Source organism: Somniosus microcephalus, chromosome 17, assembly GCF_052327205.1.
Source record: "Somniosus microcephalus isolate GS21.2 chromosome 17, FLI_Smic_1.0, whole genome shotgun sequence".
In the NCBI taxonomy this organism is placed as follows: domain Eukaryota; kingdom Metazoa; phylum Chordata; class Chondrichthyes; order Squaliformes; family Somniosidae; genus Somniosus; species Somniosus microcephalus.
Genome location: NC_141003.1, coordinates 63,668,139 through 63,694,586, shown reverse-complemented (window position 1 = coordinate 63,694,586; position 26,448 = coordinate 63,668,139). Strand labels below are relative to the sequence as shown.

The 26,448-nt window shown below is 47.1% G+C and overlaps 1 protein-coding gene across 1 annotated transcript in view; it reads right to left on the bottom strand.

The window, feature by feature from the left end:
- The window catches only part of LOC147105795 (golgin subfamily B member 1-like), a 92,598-nt gene extending 69,132 nt beyond the window's left edge, over positions 1–23,466 (bottom strand). The window contains exons 1-6 of the mRNA XM_086010554.1: positions 23,368–23,466; positions 7,535–7,643; positions 6,039–6,191; positions 4,725–4,880; positions 1,905–2,075; positions 832–954 (exon numbers count right to left, since the gene is read on the bottom strand). Coding sequence (XP_085866680.1) covers positions 832–954; positions 1,905–2,075; positions 4,725–4,880; positions 6,039–6,191; positions 7,535–7,636 — 705 coding nt within the window. The 5' untranslated portion in view covers positions 7,637–7,643; positions 23,368–23,466. The remainder of the gene's footprint in view (positions 1–831; positions 955–1,904; positions 2,076–4,724; positions 4,881–6,038; positions 6,192–7,534; positions 7,644–23,367) is intronic.
- Between the last annotated feature and the right edge of the window lie 2,982 nt (positions 23,467–26,448).

The following is a 26,448-nucleotide window of genomic DNA, read 5'->3' as shown; positions in this document are numbered from 1 at the left end:
TTGCGCCCGCCGGAAATTCAGTTGGAGCGCCCCAAGAGGGACGCGGGGCGCTGCTTGAGGCGCCCCACGTCCCTCTTGGGGCGCTGAAACTGAATATCGCAGCGCAACGTGCTGCAGCACCACATGCTGCGGCACGGCGCGCTGCGGTACTGCAGGCCTTCCTCCCCTTCTTAAGGGGGAGGGGCCTGCACCAGCACGATGACCGATCGCGAGTGCCGGCAAAAGAGCCCGGCACCGAGGAGAAGTGCCGGACTCTCGGGACACAGCCGGCACTGCCCGGGGTGGGGGGGGGGGGATCAGGAGGCCGGGGACGGCGGTGCGAGGAGGTGCTGGCAGGCGGCCACCGAAAAAAATGGCCGCCCCGCACCTCCACCTTAATTTGCGCCACTACCGCCACAGGTAGGCCCCGTGAACCGGTCGCAGCGTTACAGCAGGGGGCGCGACCAAATATCGCGATCGGGGCGGGAGCGGGGCGCACACCGATGACGTCATCGGTGGCGGCACAGCGCTACAAGCTAACGCCGCCATTAGCGCCCCCCTAAATATCGCGGGAAGCGTGGCCAGTGGCGCTAAAGCCACTGAGTGCCCTCTTTAGGCGCTAACTGGTGGCGCAGCCCACCGAATTTCTAGGCCTTTGTCTTTTAATACTCCTGTGAAGCGCTTTGGGATGTTTTACTACGTTAAAGACGCTATATAAACACAAGTTGTTGTTATTGTTCTGTTGCTAAGCCAATTCTCAATCTATCCAGACAATTTTTGATCTGTTCCATGAGCCTTTCCCCTCCTTACCAGTGTCCCATGTTAGTTCATTACTACTCCAGCAACACTTACTTGCTGCAGTTCTCTGCTGACCTCCAATCCAGATGCTAGCTGTATGAGCTCCTCCTCATGTTTCTGAATGTGCTCTTGGAATCGTGTGTCCTTTTCGAGAATGACCTCTTGAACAGACCGGAGCTGCAGTTACAAAACATGAATATACAATTACACAATGAGTTTGCGTTGTAGAGTCAAAAACACAGGCCCTTCCTCCTGCCTGCTGGCCGCCGGGGTCCTATGTGAAATTAGTTTGGATGGTCCACTTTTGCATATGTTTCCACACCACAATATTTCCTTGAATTCAACAATAATTTACACCAAGTTGTCAACCTTACTTCCAAAGCTCACATGACGGCTGATAGCTGAAATGGAAAAGGCCAGACTGGGGCAGTATGGGGTGTTCTTTTGGTGCTGGAGAATACAACCCCATCTATCCATGCCGTACCTGCCCTGGGAGCGTTTGATGGGACAGTGTAGAGGGAGCTTTACTCTGTATCTAACCTGTGCTGTAGCTGCCCTAGGAGTGTTTGATGGGACAGTGTAGAGCAATGTTCCTCCTAATTTTAAATTTGTGTGCGTGGTCCCTTTAACGGGCTGTGCGGCCCATTCAAAGTTTTGGAAAAGCCGGTCCTGGGCTGTGCGGGACCAGCAGACAGCTGCAGCTTAGAGGGAATGTTGGTGTAGAGGGAACTTTACTGTGTATCTAACCCGTGCAGTACCTGCCCTGGGAGTGTTAGCTGGGACAGTGTAGAGGGAGCTTTACTCTGTATCTAACCCGTGCAGTACCTGCCCTGGGAGTGTTAGCTGGGACAGTGTAGAGGGAGCTTTACTCTGTATCTAACCCATGCTGTACCTGCCCTGGGAGTGTTAGCTGGGACAGTGTAGAGGGAGCTTTACTCTGTATCTAACCCGTGCTGTACCTGCCCTGGGAGTGTTAGATGGGACAGTGTAGAGGGAACTTTACTCTGCATCTCACCCGTGCTGTACCTGCCCTGGAAGTGTTTGATGGGACAGTGTGGAGGCAACTTTACTGAGTATCTAACCCATGCTGTATCTTTCCTGCTTTCACAACAAGTCAGTCTCTTTACCTGTTGTGCGTGTTCAGCCTCTTTCTGCTTCAGGAGTTCACTGGTAGCATGAAGCTGGTCCTTCATGCTCTCTGCAGTTGCCTGCAGGGTCCTACAGTTCTCCTCCTGTTCCTGAAGTTGACACTTGAGCTTCTCGATCTCATCCTGCTGCAAGCTGTGCTCCAGACTCACCTGTCAATGTGGTTTACAGAAAAAAAAATTCAATCCAATTAAAGTTGGTTTCCTGGTTGATTGAACAACGCGCGGTAGGTTAGAGGTGGGCCTTAACATAAAAGAAGCCAGAACAGAAGGGACGAACCTGTCTTCAGACAGTAAGGATTCTACATTAAATGAATTTGGGGAGTCTCGACCCAGTTCTCCACAGGAACTGGGCCACATCACAAAACTGCCTCTAATACAGCACGAAATTGGCCATTTCACTCAGATAGATATGGCACTATGGTACAACAGAGGATGCTGTTCTGTGGAAATTGAATACAGTGCATTGGGACCTTTACTCTGTATCTAAATCATGCTGTACCTGTCCTGGGAGTGTTTAATGGGACAGTGTAGAGGGAGTTTTACTCTGTATTTAATCCATGGTGTACCTGAGCACATAAATACTGTGGCAACAAGAGCAGGTCAGAGGCTGGGTATTCTGCAGCAAGTGTCTCACCTCCTGACTCCCCAAAGCCTTTCTACCATCTACAAGGCACAAGTAAGGAGTGTGATGGAATACTTTCCACTTGCCTGGATGAGTGCAGCTCCAACAACACTCAAGAAGCTCGACACCATCCAGGACAAAGCAGCACGCTTGATTGGCACCCGATCCACCACCTTAAACATTCACTCCCTCCACCACCGGCGTACCGTGGCTCCAGTGTGTACTGTCTACAAGATACACTGCAGCAACTCGCCAAGGCTTCTTCGGCAGCACCTCCCAAACCCACGACCTCTACGACCTAGAAGGACAAGGGCAGCAGGCGCATGGGAACACCACCACCTCCAAGTTCCCCTCCAAGTCACACACCATCCTGACTTAGAAGTATATCGCCGATCCTTCATCGTCGCTGGGTCAAAATTCAGAAACTTCCTACCTAACAGCACTGTGGGAGTACCTTCACTACACGGACTGCAGCGGTTCAAGAAGGCGGCTCACCACCACCTACTCAAGGGCAATTAGGAATAGGCAATAAATGCTGGCCTTGCCAGCGACACCCACATCCCATAAGCAAATTAAAAAAATATTCTGCAGTATTAACATTTCTTACCGTGAGCTCAAAAATTGACAAGTAAAGAATATAGATAGAATTTTATTGCAGCATCCTCCCTCTGTCCCGATCAAACTTATTTTAGATATAGTGACCTCTCCATGTCCCATTTGGCTGCTATCTCTCAAGAGACGGGGAGGAAAATGCAGCATTGGGATCTCTTTGCCAATCAATCTATCCTAAGGACAATTGCTGCTGACATCCTGTTATTTGTTCAGAAAACATTTATACATACAACAACAACAAGCTGCATTTATATCGCACCTTTAATATAGTAAGGAGGAGAGAGCGGTACAGAGGCGGAGATGTTTCGGAAGGGAATTACAGAGTCTAGGGTCCTAGACCAATGGTGAAGTGATGAAAATCAGGGAATGCGCAAGAGGCCAGAATTGAAGGAGTACAGAGTTCTCAGAGGGTTGTAGGGCTGGAGGAGGTTAGAGAGATAGGGAACGGCGCTGCCTTTTGAAGACAAAGCTAACAGGATATTTTTGATGTCAGTCATTTAGCCTGGCACCCGCTAATACCTCACTTGGTGAAGAGAGTTTGTAACTAAGCCAAGCAAAGCAGTTATTTCCAAACCTTCCCAAGTACCTGTCAAAAGCCAGTGGCTAAAGTGATGGCGGATCAGCAAATCCCAGCAGACAGTAAATAGAGCAGAATCCGAAAGACCTTAATCCTATCAGAGCAGGTCAGCTACAAAGGTTAAAGAGAAAAACTGCTCACACACTGATTCTACCTTTACTCGCTTGTTATTTTAGTTACCGACTGCCACTAATTGGGAAACTCTGAGCAGGTCCAGCTATGGTCATCAGCAGTCAGCTGCACAGTATTGTCACCATGATTAACCAGTGATGGCACCCAGGTCACTGAGAACTCGGATTCTTTCCAATCGACTCCAGTTAACCCTGTTAGCAATCGGATACTCCCCATTGCTTACCAGTGCTCTGTGCTGGAAAGCTGCATGTGTAAAGTAACAGGGACGGCGCGCTGCAACGCAACAGGGACAACGTGCTGCAACGCAACAAGGACGACGCGCTGCAACGCAACAGGGACGACGCGCTGCAACGCAACAGGGACGGCGAGCTGCAACGCAACAGGGACGGCGAGCTGCAACGCAACAGGGACGGCGAGCTGCAACGCAACAGGGACGGCAAGCTGCAACGCAACAGGGACGGCGCGCTGCAATGCAACAGAGACAACGCGCTGCAACGCAACAGGGACGGCGAGCTGCAACGCAACAGGGACGGCGAGCTGCAATGCAACAGTTCTCACTTGGCATCACCTGATCACTAATTTTTGAAATACTTCACCCTCTCTCCCCTTGTTTGAGCTCAATGGGATCCCTTTGGCCCTTCACCTGAGGCTTCTCAATGAAGTCAGCACCCTTAGAAAAAGCAATTAGTTCATGATGCTTTAAACTAGAAAAGCTGAGAAATGATGGCACTGACCATGATTAATTACCAGGTGCACTTGTGTGATCGTTCGTGCAAGTGTGTAAAACCACATGGACGGAACCCGCACCATACACCCTGACACACATCCGAGTACACAAGCATACCTGTCTCCTTACCTTGGCATCATGCTCCTCTGTCTTTGACGACTGTGATGAGGCTGAGGGCAAAGCCCGTTTCTGCAGCTCCTCGATCCGGGCATTCAACGAGGCAACCTTTGCTTTAGCCTGCAGTTTTAGTTTTGACAGTCTGGCATCAGAGAGCTCCTTCTCCTCCTGTGAAACAATCACACATTCACTCTGAGGATGTCCCTCACCATTATCAAACGGTGCACTCAAAGTGACTCCCTTGCTGCTGTGGTCAGTAAAGCATCAGCCTGGTGTAGAACCAGGGTCATACAGACTAGAATGGAAAGTGGGAAGAGTAGGGTTAGGTTGGGTTCAGCTGCAAACCACACACAGAGCACTGTGCACAGTTCTGGTCTCTATCATAAGAAGGATGCAGAGGCACTGGAGAAGCAGCAAAGATTTACAAGGGTGATACCAGAACGGAGAGGTTATACCTATCAGGACAGATTGAATGGGCTGGGGCACCTTTCTCTAGAAAAGAGAAGGCTGAGGGGTGACCTAATAGAGGTCTTTAAAATTATGAAAGGGTTTGATAGGGTAGATGTAGAGAAGTCATTTCCACTTGTGAGGGAGACTAAAACTAGGTGCCATAAATATAAGATACTCACTAATAAATCCAATCTGGAATTCAGGAGAAACATTTTACCCAGAGAGTGGTGTGATCACATGTACAGAAATGCACCCCATAAGCATCCAATGAATGGGCCTGATTTGGCAGAGGGAGACTCAGAGAAGGGCCTGGGACAGATATTTGATTTGTCACTTTCAGTGGATGCACCTTGTGACTAAACAATTAGAAAAGCTAATCAAATCGTGGGATATCTTGGCATGGTACTGGAGAGCAGCTCTAGAGGTTACACTGGGGCTGGAGAACACACTGGGCAGACCTCACTTAGATACAGTGTACCGTTCTGGTCACCGTGCCATTTGACTTATGTAACTGCACTGGAAAGGATGTAGAGAGGGACAACAAAACTGATCCCAGGTGTGGGGGAGACAAGCTCGAGGAAAGGTTAGAGAAAATCCAGCTCTACTGTCTGGAGAGCAGGCTGTTGCGGAGGGTCCTAATCAAGGGATGTAAAGATTAAATGGAATCGCAAGAATATCACTGCAAATTAAACCAGGAGAGTAGAAGCAGAGGAGAAAAATGGAAATTAGTGAAAAGTAAATTGAAAACAGATATGTAAAAGTACTTCTTTTGTCAAACAATGAGAGATGTTTGGAATATTGGTGGTAGGGTACTAGAGGGATGGGCTTCAATGGGAGAGTTAGGGTACTGTGGACTGTGTAAACACCACAACACACCTTCATTGCAGCCTCTTTACTCTGAAGCTGAAAGTCTTTCTCTCGTACGAGTTCCTTAAGCTGAACGACCAGCTGCTCGGTCTGTGCCAGACGCTCCAGCACATCCTCCGATACCTTGGCAGTGATCTCCATCTCAGGCTGCTGACTGGTCTCCTGCACAACACAAACCGACAGCTCAAACAAACCAGCAGAACAGGCGGAATCACTCCACGGGTGTGACCCTTCAGAGAAACTGCACTTACTTTAGCAAACAGCGTTGTCAAAACGATTTCAATAATGTCTAACAGCATGTGTTAAATTTTCATATTACATCTAGCAGAAAAATTACACATTAAGCCCTGGAGTGGGGCATGATCCCATAACCTTCTGTCTACCCCTTTACTCCTGATAACACTGCCCCATGTACAGTACAGAATAAGGAGTATGTTACTTCTTTAGCCCTGTGTACAGTACAGAATAAGGAGCATATTAGAACCCAAGAACCTAAAAAATAGGACCAGAGGTAGGCCATACGGCCCCTCGAGCCAGCTCCGCCAGTCAATAAGATCATGGCTGAACTTTTACATCAACTCCACTTTCCTGCTCTGACCCCATATCCCTTGATTCCCTTCATGCCCAAAAATGTATCGATCTCAGTCTTGTATTTACTCAATGACTGAGCATCCACAGCCCTCTGGGGTAGAGAATTCCAGAGATTCACAACCCTCTGAGTGAAGAAATTTCTCCTCATCTCAGTCCTAAATGGCCAACCCCTTATCCTGAGACTATGCCCCCTAGTTCTAGACACTCCAACCAGGGGAAACAGCCTCTCAGCATCTACACTGTCAAGCCCTCTAAAAATGTTATACGTTTCAATGAGATCACATCTCATTCTTCTAAACTCCAGAGAATATAGGCCCATTCTACTCAATCTCTCCTCATAGGACAACCCTCTTATCCCAGCTAGTGAACCTTTGTTGCACCCCCGAGGTAAATGTTCTCATGTTTCGTTCAGTTGTCTGTTATAGCCCCAGAGGTTGGAGATCTAATTTGTTCCAAACTTTCTGCAGGCGAGAGTTACCCAGCCTACACCTTCAGCCCAGCCCCTCTCACCCAGTTACAGCCCCTGATATATTACCCCTTTATTCCTGATAAAACTGCCCCGTGTACAGTACAGAATAAGGAGTGGATTACACCTTTACTCCTGATAACGCACCCCACTCCCGAGTAACTTTGGAAACCATGCCTCACTCCCTATTCCCGGACCCGATTTAGCCCAGTTGGATACATTCCTATTAGTTCTGACACAAACTGATCCGGAGAGCTTTATTCCCGACAACCATATCTTCCTCGATATTCCTTACGAGGCAGGCAGAGTAGGAAAGGCTTCCTCCCAACACAGAACTTAAGGAAGACATTTGGGGCAGAAAGAAATCTGGTGACTCCGACACCTGGTTGACACAGGAACTGCACCCGACTTGACCATTATCACTAAGCCCAGACTGTACGTTACTCACCGCTCCCTGAGAAGCACTGGTTCCATCTCCGCTATCTTCCCCCGAGATATCCTGCAGCATAGTGTTGACCCCCTTCGCCAGGTCCGACAAACGGCTCAACATGGCGGAGCTGCACACGGGACAAGCACACAATGTTAGATTACTCCTCTATTGAGAAGACAGGTTGGAAAGGGTAGGAGGGACAAGAGGTGAATCAGAAAGTCATGGTTAGGAGGACACCGAGCTTGGGCTTGTAGGAGGAAGGGAAGGCTGAGAGAGGTGAAGAGCTCCATAGTTCTTAGATCCTGAGGAAGAACAAAGCAGGGCAACGGGTCTCGATTTAAACAGTGAGAGGATGCAGTGAGGAGGATTTTTTTACGCAGCGAGTTGTTATGATCTGGAATGCACTGCCTGAAAGGGCGGTGGAAGCAGATTCAATAGTAACCTTCAAAAGGGAATTGGATAAATACTTGAAGAGGACAAATTTGCAGGGCTATGGAGAAAGAGCAGGGGAGTGGAATTAATTGGATAACTCTTTCAAAGAGCCGGCACATGCACGGTGGGCCGAATGGCCTCCTTCTGTGCTGTATGATTCTGTAAGTGTGTGTAGGACCGGGCATTCAGTGTGTTGGAGGAACCAGAGGAAAGTTAAGTGGCACACTGACTAAGGATTGATAAAACAGAGACAAGAAAGCTTGTGGCAGAGAGAGATATAGTGAAAGGGAGAAGTGAGACGTCAATCACCAGCAGCCAACGAGCCGTTTCCTGAGGGGTGACGGGGCTTGGCCGACATTGCTCGGTGAGAAATGGAGACATGTCCATGTAGACCAAAGCCATCCGTTCCCAACCCAAGGGATGCAGCCATCACCAAATTATACCCTCCCTCAGCGCAAAACATTTCTTCACATAAAGGGCAGATAAATCTGGAACTCTCTCCCCAAAAAGCTGTAAATACTGGGGTTCAATTGAAATTTTCAAGATTGAGATCGATAGACTTCTGTTAGGTAAGGATATCAAGGGATATCGAGCAAAGGTAGCATAGTGGTAATGTCACTGGGCTAGTAATCCAGAGGCCTGGACTAATGATCCAGAAACGTGAGTTCAAATCCCACCACGGCAGCTGGGGAATTTAAATTCAGTTAATTAAATAAAATCTGGAATAAAAAGCGAGTATCAGTCAGAAACTATCGGATTGTCACTAAAGAAGGAAATCTGCTGTCCTTACCCGGTCTGGCCTCTATGTGACTCCAGACCCACAGCAATGTGGTTGACTCTTAACTGCCCTCTGAAATGGCCTAACAAGCCACTCAGTTGTAACAAACCGCCACGAAACACAATAATAAAACTGGACGGACCACCCGGCCTCAGCACCGGCTACGGACACACCCTGCACAGTCCTCCGCACCAACACCCTACACAGTCCTCCGCACCAACACCCTGCACAGTCCTCCGCACCAACACCCTGCACAGTCCTCCGCACCAACATCGGGGGACTTGTGCCAAAATTGGGAGAGCTGTCCCACAGACTAGTCAAGGAACAGCCTGACACAGTCATACTCACAGAATCATACTTTTCAGCCGATGTCCTGAACTCCTCCATCACCATTCCTGGGTATGTCCAGACCCACCAGGGGTGGCGGCACAGTGGTATACAGTCGGGAAGGAGTGGCCCTGGGAGTCCTCAATATTGACTCCATGAAGTCTCATGGCTTCAAGTCAAGCATGGGCAAGGAAACCTCAGCTGATGAACCAGTACTCCTCCATGTTGAACACCATTTGCAAGAAGCAAGGGCACAGAATGTACTCTGGGTGGGGGGCTTCAATGTCCATCACCACGAGTGGCTCGAAAGCACCACTAATGGCCGAGTCCTGAAGGCCATAACTGCCAGTCTGGGCCTGCAACAGGTGGTGAAAGAACAACACGAGGGAAAACCTTCTTGACCTCGTCCTCACCAATCTACCTGTCACAGATGCATCTGTCCATGACAGTATTGGTAGCAGTGACCACTGCACAGTCATTGTGGAGACAAAGTCCCGTCTTCACACTGAGGACACCCTCCATCGTGTTGTGTGGCACTACCACCGTGCTAAATGGGATAGATTCAGAACAGATCTAGCACCTCAAAACTGGGCATGAGGCGCTGTGGGCTATCAGCAGCAGCAGAATTGTATTCCACCATCTGTAACCTCATGGCCCGGCATATCCCTCACTTTACCATTACCATCAAGCCAGGGGACCAACCCTGGTTCAATAAGGAGTGTAGAAGAGCATGCCAGGAGCAGTACCTAAAAATGAGGTGCCAACCTGGGGAAGCTGCAACACAGGACTACATGCATGCTAAAAAGAAGCAGCATGCTATAGACAAGGCTAAGCGATCCCACAAGCAACAGATCAGATCAAAGTCCTGCCACATCCTGTCGTGAATGGTGGTGGACCATTAAACAACTAACGGGAGGAGGAGGCTCCATGAATATCCCCATCTTCAATGATGGTGGAGCCCATGTGAGTGCAAAAGACAAGGCTGAAGCGTTTGCAACCATCTTCAGCCAGAAGTGCCGAGTGGATGATCCGTATCGGCCTACACCTGAGGTCCCCACCATCACAGAAGCCAGCCTTCAACCAATTCGATTCACTCCACGTGAGAACGGCTGAGCGCACTGGATACAGCTAAGGCTATGGGTCCCGACAACATCCTGGCTATCATGCTGAAGACTTGTGCTCCAGAATTAGCTGCGCCTCTAGCCAAGCTGTTCCAGTACAGCTACAACACAGGTATCTATCCGACAATGTGGAAAATTGCCCAGGTATGTCCTGTCCACAAAAAGCAGGACAAATCCAACCCGGCCAATTACCGTCCCATCAGTTTACTCTCAATCATCAGCAAAAAGTGATGGAAGGTGTCATCGACAGTGCTATCAAGCGGCACTTACTCACCAAAAACCTGCTCACTGATGCCCAGTTTGGGTTCCACAAAACCACTCAGCTCCCGACCTCATTACAGCCTTGGTCCAAACATGGGCAAAGGAGCTGAATTCCAGAGGTGAGATGAGAGTGACTGCCCTTGACATCAAGGCAGCATTTGACCGAGTGTGGCATCAAGGAGCCCTAGTAAAACAGAAGTCAATGGGAATCAGGGGGGAGAAACGCTCCACTGGCTGGAGTCATACCTAGCACAAAGGAAGATGGTTGTGGTGGTTGAAGGTCAATCATCACAGCCCCAGGACATCGCTGCAGGAGTTCCGCAGGGCAGTGTCCTGGGCCCAACCATCTTCAGCTGCTTCATCAATGACGATCCCTCCAACATAAGGTCAGAAATGGGGATGTTCACTGATGACTGCACAGTGTTCAGCACCATTCACAACTCCTCAGATAATGAAGCAGTCCATGCCCGCATGCAACAAGACCTGGATGACGTTCAGGCTTGGGCTGATAAGTGGTAGGTAACATTTGCGCCACAGAAGTGCCAGGCAATGACTATCTCCAACAAGCGAGAGTCTAACCACCTCCCCTTGACATTCAACGGCATTACCATCGCCGAATCCCCCACCATCAACATTCTGGGGGTCACCATAGACCAGAAACTTAACTGGACCAGCCACATAAATACTGTGGCAACAAGAGCAGGTCAGAAGCTAGGTATTCTGCAGCGAGTGTCTCACCTCCTGACTCCCCAAAGCCTTTCCATCATCTACAAGGCACAAGTAAGGAGTGTGATGGAATACCCTCCACTTGCCTGGATGAGTGCAGCTCCAACAACACTCAAGAAGCTCAACACCATCCAGGACAAAGCAGCCTGCTTGATTGGCACCCCATCCACCACCTTAAACATTCACTCCCTCCACCACCAGCGTACCGTGGCTGCAGTGTGTACCATCTACAAGATGCACTGCAGCAACTCGCCAAGGCTTCTTCGGCAGCACCTCCCAAACCCACGACCTTTTCCACCTAGAAGGACAAGGGCAGCAGGCGCATGGGAACACCACCACCTCCAAGTTCCCCTTCAAGTCACACACCATCCTGACTTAGAAGTATATCGCCGATCCTTCAATGTCACTGGGTCAAAATCCTGGAACTCCCTACCTAACAGCACTGTGGGAGTACCTTCACCACACGGACTGCAGCTGTTCAAGAAGGCGGCTCACCACCACCTTCTCAGGGGCAATTAGGGATCGGCAATAAATGCTGGCCTTGCCACATCCCATAAACGAATAAAAAAAAGATATGATCTAACTGAATGGTGGAACAGGTTCGAGCAGTTAAATGGACTAACTCCTGTTCCTGTGTAATTTACAGATAATCCTTTAGCAGTAGTTATCTGATAATAAATCAACTAAGCAAACAGTTAAACTCCAGAGTACATTAGCAAAGAGTCTGCTAGATGGGGTTTGTTTGCAGAGGTCAAAAAGCTGAGTACATCATTAAATAAAGTTTTTTATTCTTGGATTAAAAGAAAAGACTTGCATTTATATAGCATCTTTCATGACCAACGCAGTACATTTGAAGTGGAGTCACTGTTGTAATATAGGAAACGCGGCAGCCAATTTACACACAGTAAGGTCCCACAAACACCAGATAATCTGTTTTTGATATGTTGATTGAGGGATAAATATTGGCCAGGACACTGGGGATAACTCCCCTGCTTTCTTCGAAATAGTGCCATGGGATTTTTTACGTCCACCTGAGAGAGCAGATGGAGCCTCGGTTTAACGTCTCATCCGAAAGACGGCACCTCCGACAGTGCAGCACTCCCTCAGCACTGTACTGGAGTGTCAGCCTAGCTTTATGTACTCAAGTCTCTGAAGTGGGACTTGAACCCACAACCTTCTGACTCAGAGGCGAGTGTGCTGCCAACTGAGCCACAGCTGACATTCATTAGAATGAATCCTAAAGCCACTTTAAATACAGTCCTTAAATCCTGTCCCACACCCACTGCTATATTGAACCGAACCTGTAAACAGCAGGTCATGCAGCTTGGATCGCTGCCCTCACATTTACTGCTGCACGTTTACTTCCTGGTTTCACTTGGTGACTGTGAGCTACTGGGATGTAGCCAGTCACCATGGCCCACTTGGGAGTCAACGATCGAGGACAGGAAAAGCCTGAATGGCTGCAAAAAGAGCTTAAGAAACAGGTTTAGGAGTGGAACTTGAAGGGTGGTAATCTCTGGTTTACTCCACCAGCTACGTGCTAGAAGATAGGGAAGATCAGGAACTCAACACAAGGCTGAAGGGTGGTATCAGGAAGTGGGTTTCCGTTTTATGGGGCATTTATGGAGAAGGGCGGGGGGCATTATTCCACATGGATGGGCTACATCTAGGCACATAGGAATAGGAGTAGGCCATTCAGCCCCTTGGGCCTGTTCCACCATTCAATTAGATCATGGCTGATCTGTACCGACAGGACAGACCCACCAGGGGTGGCGGCACAGTGGTATACAGTCGGGAAGGAGTGGCCCTGGGAGTCCTCAATATTGACTCCATGAAGTCTCATGGCTTCAAGTCAAGCATGGGCAAGAAAACCTCAGCTGATGAACCAGTACTCCTCCATGTTGAACACCACTTGCAAGAAGCAAGGGCACAGAATGTACTCTGGGTAGGGGACTTCAATGTCCATCACCAAGAGTGGCTCATTAGCACCACTACTGACCGAGCTGGCAGAGACATAACTGCCAGTCTGGGCCCGCGACAGGTAGTGAGAGAACCATTATGAGGGAAAAACGTACTTGACCTCGTCCTCACCAATCTGTCGCAGATGCATCTGTCCATGACAGTATTGGTAGCAGTGACCACCACACAGTCATTGTGGAGACAAAGTCCCGTCTTCACACGGAGGACATCCTCCATCGTGTTGTGTGTCACTACCACCATGCTAAATGGGATAGATTCAGAACAGATCTAGCAGCTCAAAAACACATGGCTGAAGGGTGGTACTGTATAAGGAAGTGGGTTTCCATTTTATGGGGCATTTATGGAGAAGGGGGGGCATTATTCCACATGGATGGGCTACATCTAGGAACAGGAGTAGGCCATTCAGCCCCTTGAGCCTGTTCCACCTTTCAATTAGATCATGGCTGGTCCGTACCCTAACTCCATTTACCCACCTTAGTTCCGTAACCCTGAACCAGAAGGGAGCTAATGAAATGGTAAAATACATAAATAGGGAATTGAAGAGTCATTTAAACACGGAAGGAAGGGATCAAGAAAAATAAAAGCAATCAGAAATAGCAGGTAGAGAAGGTAGAACTAGGTGAGGCAAGTTTTCAAGTTAATAACAATAAAATGGAGATGTTACAGAAGGAATAGAAGAGGGAAATCAAAGCAGCCAGTTATAAGCAGGAAATGGACAGTTAAAGGAATGAGGTGTTAAAAAAATCAAGGGAAAGAGTAGTGTTAAATACAAACACAAAAATAAAGAGCTTATTGCAATGCATAGCGTGTGGGAAAGAAATTCAGGGAATTCGAAGCAATTACATCACAGGAAGATATTGATGTAATAACACCAACAGAAACTTGGCTCCAAACTGGGCAGGAATGGAAAATAAACATATCAGGTTGTAATATTTTTAGGAAGGACAGAATAGGTAAGAAAAGAGGAAGAATGGCGATATTGGTGAAGGAGGGAATACATTCTGTCGAGGAATAATGCCCACACGGAAAGGGTCAGACAGAGTCAATGTGGTTAGAGATCAAAGATAAAAAGGGTTGTTGCCTTAGTGAGGTTGTACTACAGACCCCTTAACAGTGGGGAGCAAATGGATTAGGAAATCTGTGGACAGATCAGGGAGATAAGGCAGGATCTGGCCAAAGTGGACTGGGATCAGCTACTTGTAGGAAAATCCACATCGGAGCAATGGGAGTCTTTCAGAAAGGAAATTGAGAGAGTACAATGGCAACATGTTCCCGTAAAGGTCAAAGGTGGGACCAACAAGCCCAGGGAACCTTGGATGTCAAGGGATATACGAGAATGGATTAGGAAAAAAAGGGGGGCTTTTGGCAGATACAAAGGACTGAAGACAGAGGAAGCCCTAGAGGAGTATAAAAAGTGCAGGGGGATACTTAAAAAAGAAATTATGAGAGCGAGGAGGGGCCATGAAATAACACTGGCGAGCAAAATAAAGGAAAATCCTAAGGTGTTTTATAAGTATATTAAGGGCAAGAGGATAACTAGGGAAAGAGTAGGGCCCATTAGGGACCAAAGTGGCAATGTGTGTGTGGAGCCAGAAGATGTAGGTGGGGTTTTAAATGATTTTTTTGCATCTGTGTTCACTACGGAGAAGGACGATGTAGACATAGAAATTGGGCAGGGGGACTGTGATATACTTGAACATATTAGCATCGAGAGGGAGGAGGTACTAGCGGTTTTAGCAGGCTTAAAAGTGGATAAATCCCCAGGCCCGGACGAGATGTATCCCAGGCTGCTGTGTGAGGCAAAGGAGGAGATTGCAGGGGCTCTGACACAAATTTTCAGAACCTCTCTGGCCACAGGGGATGTGCCAGAGGACTGGAGAACAGCTAACGTAGTACCATTATTCAAGAAGGGTAGTAGGGATAAACCAGGGAATTACAGGCCAGTGAGCCTAACATCAGTGGTAGGGAAATTATTGGAAAAAATTCTGAGGGACAGAATTAGTCTCCACTTGGAGAGGCAAGGATTAATCAGGGATAGTCAGCATGGCTTTGTCAAGGGAAGATCATGTCTGACCAATTTGATTTAATTTTTCGAGGGGGTGACTACGTGTGTGGATGAGGGTAGTGCAGTGGATGTGGTATACATGGATTTCAGTAAGGCTTTCGATAAAGTCCCGCATAGGAGACTGGTCAAGAAGGTAAGAGCCCATGGGATCCAGGGTGCCTTGGCACATTGGATCCAAAACTGGCTTAGTGGCAGAGGCAGAGGGTGATGGTCGAAGGTGGTTTTTGTGACTGGAAGCCTGTGTCCAGAGGGGTACCGCAGGGATCGGTGCTGGGTCCCTTGCTGTTTGTGGTCTACATTAATGATTTGGATGTGAATGTAAAAGGTATGATCAGTAAGTTTGCAGATGACACAAAAATTGGTGAGGTGGTAAATAGTGAGGAGGGTAGCCTCAGTCTGCAGGACGATATAGATGGGTTGGTCAGATGGGCGGAACAGTGGCAAATGGAATTGAACCCTGAAAAGTGTGAGGTGATGCATTTTGGAGGGACTAACAAGGCAAGGGAATACACAATGAATGGTAAGACCCTAGGAAAGACAGAGGATCAGAGGGACCTTGGGGTGCATGTACATAGATCTCTGAAGGCAGCAGAACAGGTGGATAAGGTGGTTAAAAAGGCATATGGGATACTTGCCTTCATTAGCCGAGGCATAGAATATAAGAGCAGGGAGGTTATGATGGAGCTGTACAAAACGCTGGTTAGGCCACAGCTGGAATACCGTGTGCAGTTCTGGTTGCCACACTATAGGAAGGATGTGATTGCTTTGGAGAGGGTGCAGAGGAGATTTACCAGGATGTTACCTGGGCTGGAGCGCTTCAGCTATGAAGAAAGACTGGACAGGCTGGGGTTGTTTTCCTTGGAGCAGAGAAGGCTGAGGGGGGACCTGATTGAGGTGTACAAAATTATGAGGGGCATAGATAGGGTAGATAGAAAGGAACTTTTTCCCTTAGTAGAGGGGTCAATAACAAGGGGGCATAGATTCAAGGTAAGGGGCAGGAGGTTTAGAGGGGATTTGAGGAAGAACTTTTTCACCCAGAGGGTGGTTGGAATCTGGAACTCACTGCCTGAAAGGGTGGTAGAGGCAGGAACCCTCGCAACATTCAAGAAGCATTTGGATGAGCACTTGAAATGCCATAGCATACAAGGCTACGGACCAAATGCTGGAAAATGGGATTAGATTAGACAGGGCTTGATGGCTGGCGCGGACGCGATGGGCTGAAGGGCCTCTTTCTGTGCTGTATAACTCTGTGACTCTATGAGATGAGCAGCAGGAATAATAAAATTATTGCTCTCTGACTATTTGCAGGGCTCTGAGGAAAGAACAGGGGAGTGGCACTAATTGGATAGCTCTTTCAAAGAGCCGGCACAGACACGAAGGGCCGAATGGCCTCCTTCTGTGCTGTATAGCAACATAGGAACAGGAGTAGGCCACTGAGCCCCTTGAGCCTGTTCTGCCATTCAATGAGATCATGGCTGATCTGCGATCTAACTCCATATACCCGCCTTTGGCCCATATCCCTGAATACCTTTGTTTAACAAAGATCTATCAATCTCAGATTTAAAATTAACAATTGATCTAGCATTAACTGCCATTTGTGGAAGAGTTTTCCAAACTTCTACCACCCTTTGTGTGCAGAAGTGTTTCCTAATTTCACTCCTGAAAGGTCTGGCTCTAATTTTTAGACTATGCCCCCTAGTCCTGGACTTCCCAACCAGCGGAAATAGTTTCTCTCTATCTACCCTATCTGTTCCCCTTAATATGTTGAAGTCTTTGATCAGATCACCCCTCAACCTTCTAAATTCTAGGGAATACAACTCTAATTTGTGTAATCTCTCCTCGTAATTTAACCCTTGGAGTGGAGGTATCATTCTGGCAAACCTACGCTGCACTCCCTCCAAGGCCAATATATCCTTCCTAAGGTGTGGTGCCCAGAACTGAACAAAATACTCCAGGTGTGGTCTAACCAGTGCTTTGTACAGCTGTAGCATAACTTCTACCCCCCTGTATTCTAGTTCTCTACATATAAAGGCCAGCATTCCACGAGCTTTTTGATTGTTTTCTGTCCATGACATGTTAATGATCAATGTACCTGGACCCCCAAGTCTCTTTGGGCCTCCACTGTTTATAGCCTTTCACCATTTAGAAAGTTCCCCGTTCTATCCTTTTTAGGTCCAAAGCGGATGACCTCACATTTGCCTACATTGGAATCCATTTGCCACAGTTTTGCCCATTCACTTAATCTATCGATGTCCCTTTGTCATTTTATGCTTTCATCTACACTGCCTACAATGCCGCCTATCTTTGTGTCATGATTGTGTATGATTCTATGATTTTAGAAGATTTTAATTACTCATTTTGGGACAGGGAGGGAGGGAGTAAACGGAGAAACAGGAGAGGAATTTCTAAAGCAGCACCTCCATACGCCTAGAAGGGTGGAAATGTTGCTCGATCTAGTTATGAATAACAAAATAGATCAGGTAGATAAGTTAAATGTGGGAGAGCGGTTTATGGTCCAAACAGAAATAAGAAAAAGTTAGTCCAAAAACAAGGGCATCAGATTGGATATGGGGAGAGGTGAGGTGGAAGGAGAAATTGGTACATGGGACTGTAGAACAGTGGCATGGTTTTAAAAAGGAGATTGCAAAGTTGCAGAATAAATATATACCATTAAAAAGGAGACTATGTCAAGTTTCAGAAAAAGAGGATAAAAACAAAAATTGAAGAGGGCATTTGGGGACCAATGATTAAAAAAAATCAGAGCAAATATGAAAAGAGGTTAAGAAAGGAATAAGGAAAACAAGGAGGGAGCACAAGGCGAGAATCTCAAAAAATATTTAAAAGAACTGTACAATATTCCACAAATATATCAGTAAAAAGAGGGGAACCACATGGGTAACTACTGGAGAAGATTAAGGAGTAAGGAATTAGGGGGAGGGTAGCAAATTGGATTAAAAACTGGTTCGAAGGAAGAAAACAGGGAGAGGGAATAAAGCAGTTTCTCAGAGTGGCTGGAAGTGAGTCGCGGTGTCCCAGAGGGTGAAATCAATGATTTCGATATAGGGCTAGAAGGAGTGGTGTCCACATTTTGAGACAATACTAAAATAGGAGGAATAGTAAATGATTCTAGAGGACCAAAGGATTCTGCAAGGGGATATTGATAAGATGGTGCAATGTGCAAATGGAATTCAATGTCCGTAAAGTGAGATGGTACATTTTTGGTAAAAATAAATCAAATACTTATGGGAGTAAATTCAGTGATGTGGAAGAGCAGAGGAATTTTGAGGTTCAGGCTCACAGGACATTTAAAGCAGCACCTCTAATGGAATACTGGGTTTTATGGGAAAGGTATAGAATATAAAAGTCCAGATGTAATGGTGAATCTATATAAAACCTCAGTAAGACCACAGTTGGAATAGTGTGTGCAGTTTTAGGCTCCACACTATAGGAGGGATGTTGAAGCAATAGAGAGGGTGCAGCACAGATTCACCAGCATGCTGCCTGGAATGAGGAAATACAAATACAAAGAATGGCTTGAAGAATTGGGCTGTTTCTGTTCGAACAGAGTATGGGATGATTTGATAGAAGTGTTTGAAATTATGAAGGGATAGGATATAGTAGATAGAAACAGACTATTTCCAGTGATTGAGAACGAGGGAACATAAATCTAAGATTAAATATAAGAGATTTAGGACTGAGCAGGATGAACTTTTTTTTTTTTTTTTTTACACACAGAAACAAAGAATTGCATTTATATAACAACAGAAAATGCTGGAAAAACTCAGCAGGCCAGGCAACATCCGTGGAGAGAAATTAGAGTCGACGTTTCGGGTCAAAACCCTTTATGGGTTTTGATAAAGGGTTTTGAGCCGAAACGTCGACTCTAATTTCTCTCCACGGATGTTGCCTGGCCTGCTGAGTTTTTGCAGCATTTTCTGTTGTTATTTCGGATTTCCAGCATCTGCAGTATTTTGCTATCGTAATTGCATTTATATAGCGCCTTTCACGACCACCAGAAGTCCTAAAGCGCTTTATAGCCAATGAAGTACTTATTGAAATGTAGTCACTGTTGTAATGTAGGAAATGCGGCAGCCAATTTGCACACAGCAAGCTCCCTCAAACAGCAATGTGATAATGACCAGATAATCTGTTTTAGTGATGTTGATAGTGATATTGGCCAGGACACCGGGGAGAACTCCCCGGCTCTTCTTCGAAATAGTGCCTTGGGATCTTTTACATCCACGAGAGCAGATGGGGCCTCGGTTTATCGTCTCTTCCAAAAGACGGTTGTGAGGGTTGCAAGGCTGTGGCATGCACGATTGGAGTTAATGATTGAAGCAGAGACCATGTCAATATTTAAGAATAGGTTAGATGGGTGACTGAAGAAAACTTGCAGACTGGGCAGTTAAGTGGCAAATGAACTTTAACATAGATAAATGTGAGGTGATGCACTTTGGTAGGAAAAATAGAAACATCACCTACACCTTAGAAAATAAGAAACTGAATGGGGTAGAAGAGCAAAGGGATCCAGGGATACAGGTGAACAAATCATTAAAAGCAGCATTGCCAGTCAGCAAAGCAATTAAAAATGCTAACAAATGCTGGGATTTATTTCCAGGTGTGTAGAATTCAAAAGTTACGATAAACTTGTATAGGACCCTGGTCAGGCCGCACTTTGGGTACTGTGTACAGTTCTGGTCTCCATACTATAAAAAGGACATAGAAGCACTGGAGAAAGTGCAAAAAAGATTTACAAGAATGGTACCAGAACTGAGAGATTACAGGTTTCAGGAAAGATTGAACAGGTTGGGGCTTTTTTCTTTAGAAAAGAGAAGACTTAGAGGAAACCTGATTGAGGTCTTTAAAATTTTGAATATGTTGGACAGGGTAGATGTGGAGAGAATGTTTCCACTTGTGGGAGAATCCAAAACTAGGGGCCATAAATACAAGATAGTAACTAATAAATCCAATAGGGAAAGAAGGAGAGATTTCTTTCCTCAGTGAGTGGTTAGAATGTGGAACTCGCTACCACAGGAAGTGGATGAGGCAAATAGCTTAGATATTTTGAAAAGGAAATTAGACGAGCACATGAGAGAAAAGGGAATAGAAAGATCTGCTGAAGGGCTGAGATGAGGCAGATGGAATGGGAGGAGACTCATGTGGAATATAAACACCAGCATGGACTAGTTGGACAGAATGGCTTGTTTCTGTGCTGTATATTCTATGCAATTCTAGGAAGGAAAATAGGGATAAAGAGACAGAAACAGTATTATCACCAGCGTTTCAGTGCAGTGTAATGGTGTTATCGCTCGGGTTTTAGTTCACAGTGTTATAACACTTATCGATTCATTCCTTCCAAACTCTGGTCGTTTGGAGCAATGAAAACAGGACAGAGAGAGTCCGGTGTTGGAATGCTGGCTTTTAAATACACACTGTATGAATGTGTGACACAGGAGCTGATCATACATGCACAAGATGGTTCAGTTAAGCTTCGAGCAGTCTGAAATGGGCCTGTTTCCCATGAGTATATTGGCATAATTGTAATCTCTCCTGTGGTCTACAATAACAAATCCTAGCAATAACACTGGAAGTACAATTATACCTAGGGCAAGTGATTTGCTGCCGACCGCTATCACAGAACAAATCCTGTGGCTTTCGACACTTATCGGCTGTATTGCAATCGAGTGCCTGAGCACCACATTTCTGCAACGTCCCATCAACCAGTCACAGGGTATTTTTCTGAGTGAGAAACCATTATACACAGCAACAACAATTTGCACTTATAGAATCATAGTATCATACAGCACAGGAGGCGGCCATTCGGCCCATTGTGCCTGTGCCGCTTAACTTCGTAAAACCATCCAAGGTGCTTCTTGAGCGAGTGTTTTACAACTGGGTGGCCTGCTAGACTACTTCAGAGGGGAGTAAGAACCTACTACGTAGCGTGGGACTGGAAGCACGTATAGGCCAGACCATCGGAGAGAGAGAGAGGGAAAAGACAGGTTCACGTTTGGGGTAGAGACTGTGGGAATCCATGTACGGTTTTACCTGAAACACGAACCTGCCGTTCCTTGTTTCAGATACTGATGGGACTGCTGTGTATCACCAGTATTGTAATTTAGGATCAACAGATACTGATGGGACTGCTGTGTATCACCAGTATTGTAATTTAGGATCAACACGGGTCAGACTGAAACACAAACACTCGCAGTCTGGCCTGGAACAGCAGCACCTCTCTCTGTCTCCTACTCTGGTGTAAATTGGTTTATTATATTATAGTACTTGTGATTGGTGAATTGTGACAGCCTCAATGTCCAGGCGACAGTCGTTTTGTGGTCCGTGACATTAGTGAACCAGTTGGGATTTTCCAGCTGCAAAGGGATTTATAAAGGTTATAAGTGAGTGGGCAAGAACATGGCAGATGGAATATAATGTGGACAAATGTGAAGTTACCCACTTGGAAAAATAGAAAAGCAGAATATTTTTTAAATGGTGAGAGATTGGGAAATGTTGTTATTCAGAGGGACCTGGGTGTCCTTGTACACAAATCACTGAAAGTTAACATGCAGGCACAGCAAACAATTAGGAAAGCAAATGGTATGTTAGTCTTTATTACAAAAGGATTGGTGTATAAGAGTAAAGACATCTTACTGCAATTATATAGGGTCTTGGTGAGACCACACCTGGAGTATTGTGTAAAGTTTTGGTCTCCTTACCTAATGAAGGATAGATTTGCCTTAGATGGAGTGCAACAAAGGCTCCCTAGACTGATTCCTGGGATGGGGGGATTGTCCTATGAGGAGAGATTGAGTAGACTAGGCCTATATTCCCTAGAGTTTAGAAGAATGAGAGGTGATCTCATTCAAACATTAAGATTCTGAGGGGGAATGACAGGGTAGGTGCTCGGAGGATATTTCCCCTGGCTGGGGAGTCTACAACTAAGGGACAGTCCCAGAATAAGGGGTCAGCCAAGTAGGACTGAGATGAGGAGAAACTTCTTCACTCAAAGGGTTGTGAATCTTTGGAATTCTCTATCCCAGAGGCTGTGGATGCTCAATCATTGAGTATATTCAAGACAGAGATCGATAGATTTTTGGATACTAGGGGAACCAAGGGATATGGGGATAGAGCAGGAAGATGGAATTGAAGTAGAAGATCAGACATTATCTTATTGAATGGCGGAGCAGGCTCGAGGGGCCGACTGGCCTACTCCTGCTCCTATTTCTTATGTTCTGTGGCCATTTTCCTGGTGTCAACCCACATATTAGCAGATTTACTGATTTCAGTTTCACAATTTGCCATTTGAATTCACAACCTCCGCCAGTCTACAGGCAGACCAGCTGCTGGTGAACACGGGGAGGCAGCACAGACCACTCACAATCGCACCTTTTATTTCAATCCAAAAGGAGACCTCACCCCATGTTACAGTGTGTGTCCTTAGGCTGTGGCATCCCCTTGCTCCTCCCCCCACCCTACCCCAGGTTCTGGTATTCGGGATCCCCCCCCCCCCCCAAGGTTACCCCAGGGCCTGGTATCCGGGTGTTCTCCCCCTGGGCCTGGTATCTGGGTGTTCTGCCCCTGGGCCTGGTATCCGGGTGTTCTGCCCCTGGGCCCTGGGTGTTTTCCCCTTGGACCTGGTATCCCTGAGCCCTGGTATATGGTCTCCCAGCTCCCCCCCCCCCGCCACCGCCCTGGTATATGGCCTCAGCCCCCCCACCACCCTGGTATATGGTCTCCCCCCCACCCCCGGGCCCTGGTATATGGTGTTTCTCCCCCACCCCCGGGCCCTGGTATATGGTGTTTCTCCACCCCCAGGGCCCTGGTATATGGTGTTTCTCCCCCACCAGGGCCCTGGTATATGGTGTTTCTCCCCCCCAGGGCCCTGGTAGATGGTGTTTCTCCCCCGCCCCCACCAGGGCCCTGGTATATGGTCTCCCCCCGCAGGCCCTGGTATATGGTCTCCCACCTCCCCCACCAGGGCCCTGGTATATGGTGGTGTCCCTGGGCCGGGCCCGCTCTCTCCCGATGTTATGCCCGGATTCCTCCCTCTGGGCCGTGGCCCATTTACGGGGTAACGTAGGCTCCAACGGGCCAGTCGGCCCGGCGGTAATCGAACGGCGGGGCCTGTCCCCCGGCACCGCGCTCTCTGTCTCTCACTCACCCGCTTCCCGAACCAACAGCAGCCACATCATCACCGAGACCCGGATCCAAAACTCACCGCACGGACAGCCCTTCCGGGAGCGTTACCATAACAACCGGGGGAGATAGAGAGAAAAAGAGTGACAGAGAGAAAAAAAAGCAGGAATAGAGAGAAAATAGAAAGAGAGTAATGGAGGAAAAGGAGAGAGAAACACGAAAGGAGTGAAAAAGAAAGAGAGAGAAAAACAGGACTAGACAGAGAAACAGAGAGAATGAAAGACAGAAAACAGGACAAAAGAGAGAAATAGAAGAACAAAAACAGAGAGAAACAGGGAGGAACAAGAGAAATAGAAGGAGAAATGGGGATATATAAGTGGAAAGAATGAGAAACATAGAGAGAGAGAGAAAAGGGGCGAAAGGAACAGAGGGAGATAGAGATACAGCGAAAGAGACAGCCAACGTCTCGAACTTCTCCATCACCAATCCTGGGAATGTCCTGCCCCACCAGCAAGGCAGACCCACCACAGGTGATGGCACAGTGGTATACGGGAGGGCGGGTGTGGCACTGGGAGTCCTCAACATTGACTCCGGACCCCATGAAGTCTCATGGCATTGGGTCAAACATGGGCAAGGAAACCTACTGCCCTCCCTCAGCTGATGAATCAGTACTCCTCCATGTTGAATACCACTTGGAAAAAGCACTGAGGGTAGCAAGGGCACAGAATATACTCTAGGTGGGGGACTTCAATATCCATCACCAAGCGTGGCTCGGTAGCCCCACTACCGACCGAGCTGGCCGAGTCCTGAAGGACATAGCTACCAGATTGAGCTTGCGGCAGGTGATGAGAGAACCAACACAAAGGAATAACCTACTTGACCTCGTCCTCACAGTATTGGTAGGAGTGACCACTGCAGAGTCCTTGTGGAGACAAAGTCCCGTCTTCACATGGATGACACACTCCATCGTGTTGTGTGGCACTATCACCGTGCTAATTGGGATAGATTAAGAACAGATCTCACAGCTCAAAACTGGGTATCCATGAGACGCTGTGGGCCATCAGCAGCAGCAGAATTGTATCCCACCACAATCTGTAACCTCATGGCCCGGTATATCCCTCACTCTAACATTACCAACAAACTAGGGGACCAACCCTGGTTCAATGAGGAATCTAGAAGATCATGCCAGGAGCAGCACCAGGCATGCCTGAAAATGAGGTGCCAACCTGGTGAAGCTACAACACAGGACTACATGCATGCTATAGTCAGAGCTATGCGGTCCCACAACCAACAGATCAGGTCAAAGCTTTGCATTCCTGCCACAGCCAGTCGTGAACGATGGCGGACAATTAAACAACTAACAGGAGGAGGATGCTCCATAAACATCCTCAACCTCGGCAATGGCGGAGCCCAGCACGTGAGTGCAAAAGACAAGGCTGAAGCGTTTGCAACCATCTTCAGCCAGAAGTGCCGAGTAGACAATCTATTTTGGCCTCCTTCTGAGGTCCACACCATCACAGATGCCAGCCTTCAGCCAATTTGCTTCACTTTGTGTGATATCAAGAAACAGCTGAGGGCACTGGATACAATAAAGGCTATAGGCCCCGACAACATCCGGGCTGTAGTGCTGAAGACCTGTGCTCCAGAACTAGTTGCACCTCTAGCCAAACTGTTCGAGTACAGCTACAACAACAGCATCTATCCAATAATGTGGAAAATTGCACAGGCCCTGTCCACAAAAAGCAAGACAAATCCAATCCGGTCAATTATCGGCCCATACAAGTGCCAGGCAATGGCCATCTCCAAAATGAGAGACTCTAACCTCTTTCCCTTGACATTCAATGGCATTACCATCATTGAATCCCCTACCATCAACATCTTGGGGAGTCCCCATTGACCAGAAACTTAACTGGTCCAGCCACATAAATACAGTAGCTACATGAGCAGGTCTGAGGCTGGGTATTGAGACACTGAGATTGAGAAGGAATGACCGAGTTTGAGATTGAGGAAGACAAAGAATGAAAGCATATGAGAGTGCAAATGTGAGTATGACACGGTGAGAATGATAAAGACAGAACCTGCCTGTAAAAGAGGTTAAGAGTTTGAAATGGTGTTAGGGAAATTGACGGGATTGAAGGCCGATAAATCCCCAGGGCCTGATAATCTACATCCTAGGGTACTTAAGGAAGTGGCCCTAGAAATAGTAGATGCATTGCTGATCATCTTCCAACATTCGATGGAATCTGGAACAGTACCCATGGATTGGAGGGTAGCTAATGTTACCCCACTATTCAAAAAAGGTGGTAGAGAGAAAATGGGGAATTACAGACCGGTAAGCCTGACATCGGTAGTGGGAAAAATGCTAGAGTCCATTATAAAAGATGTAATAGCAGAGCACTTGGAAAACAGTGACAGGATCGGACAAAGTCAACATGAATTTACAAAAGGTAAATCGTGCTTGACTAATCTACTGGAATTTTTTGAGGATGTAACTGGTAAAATAGATAAAGGAGAACCAGTGGATGTGGTGTATTTGGACTTTCAGAAGGCTTTCGATAAGGTCCCGCATAAGAGATTAGCATATAAAGTTAAGGCACATGGGATTGGGGGCAAGGTATTGACTTGGATAGAGAACTGGTTGGCAGACAGAAAGCAAAGAGTTGGAATAAACGGGTCTTTTTCCGAGTGGCAGGCAGTGACTAGTGGGGTACCGCAGGGATCGGTCCTTGGACCCCAGCTATTCACAATATATATTAATGATCTAGACAAGGGAACTAGATGTAATATCTCCAAGTTTGCAGTCGACACAAAGCTGGGTGGGCATGTGTGCTGTGAGGAGGATGCCGAGAAACTCCAGGATGATTTGGACAGGTTGGGTGATTGGGCAGAAGCATGGTAGATGCAATATAATGTGGATAAATGCGAGGTTATCCACTTTGGTGTCAAAAACAGGAAGGCAGATTATTATCTGAATGGCAATAGATTGGGAGAAGAGGAAGTGCAACGAGACCTGGGGGTCCTTGTGCACCAGTCGCTGAAGGTAAGCATGCAGGTGCAGCAGGTGGTTAAGAAGGCAAATGGTATGTTGGCCTTCGTAGCGTGAGGG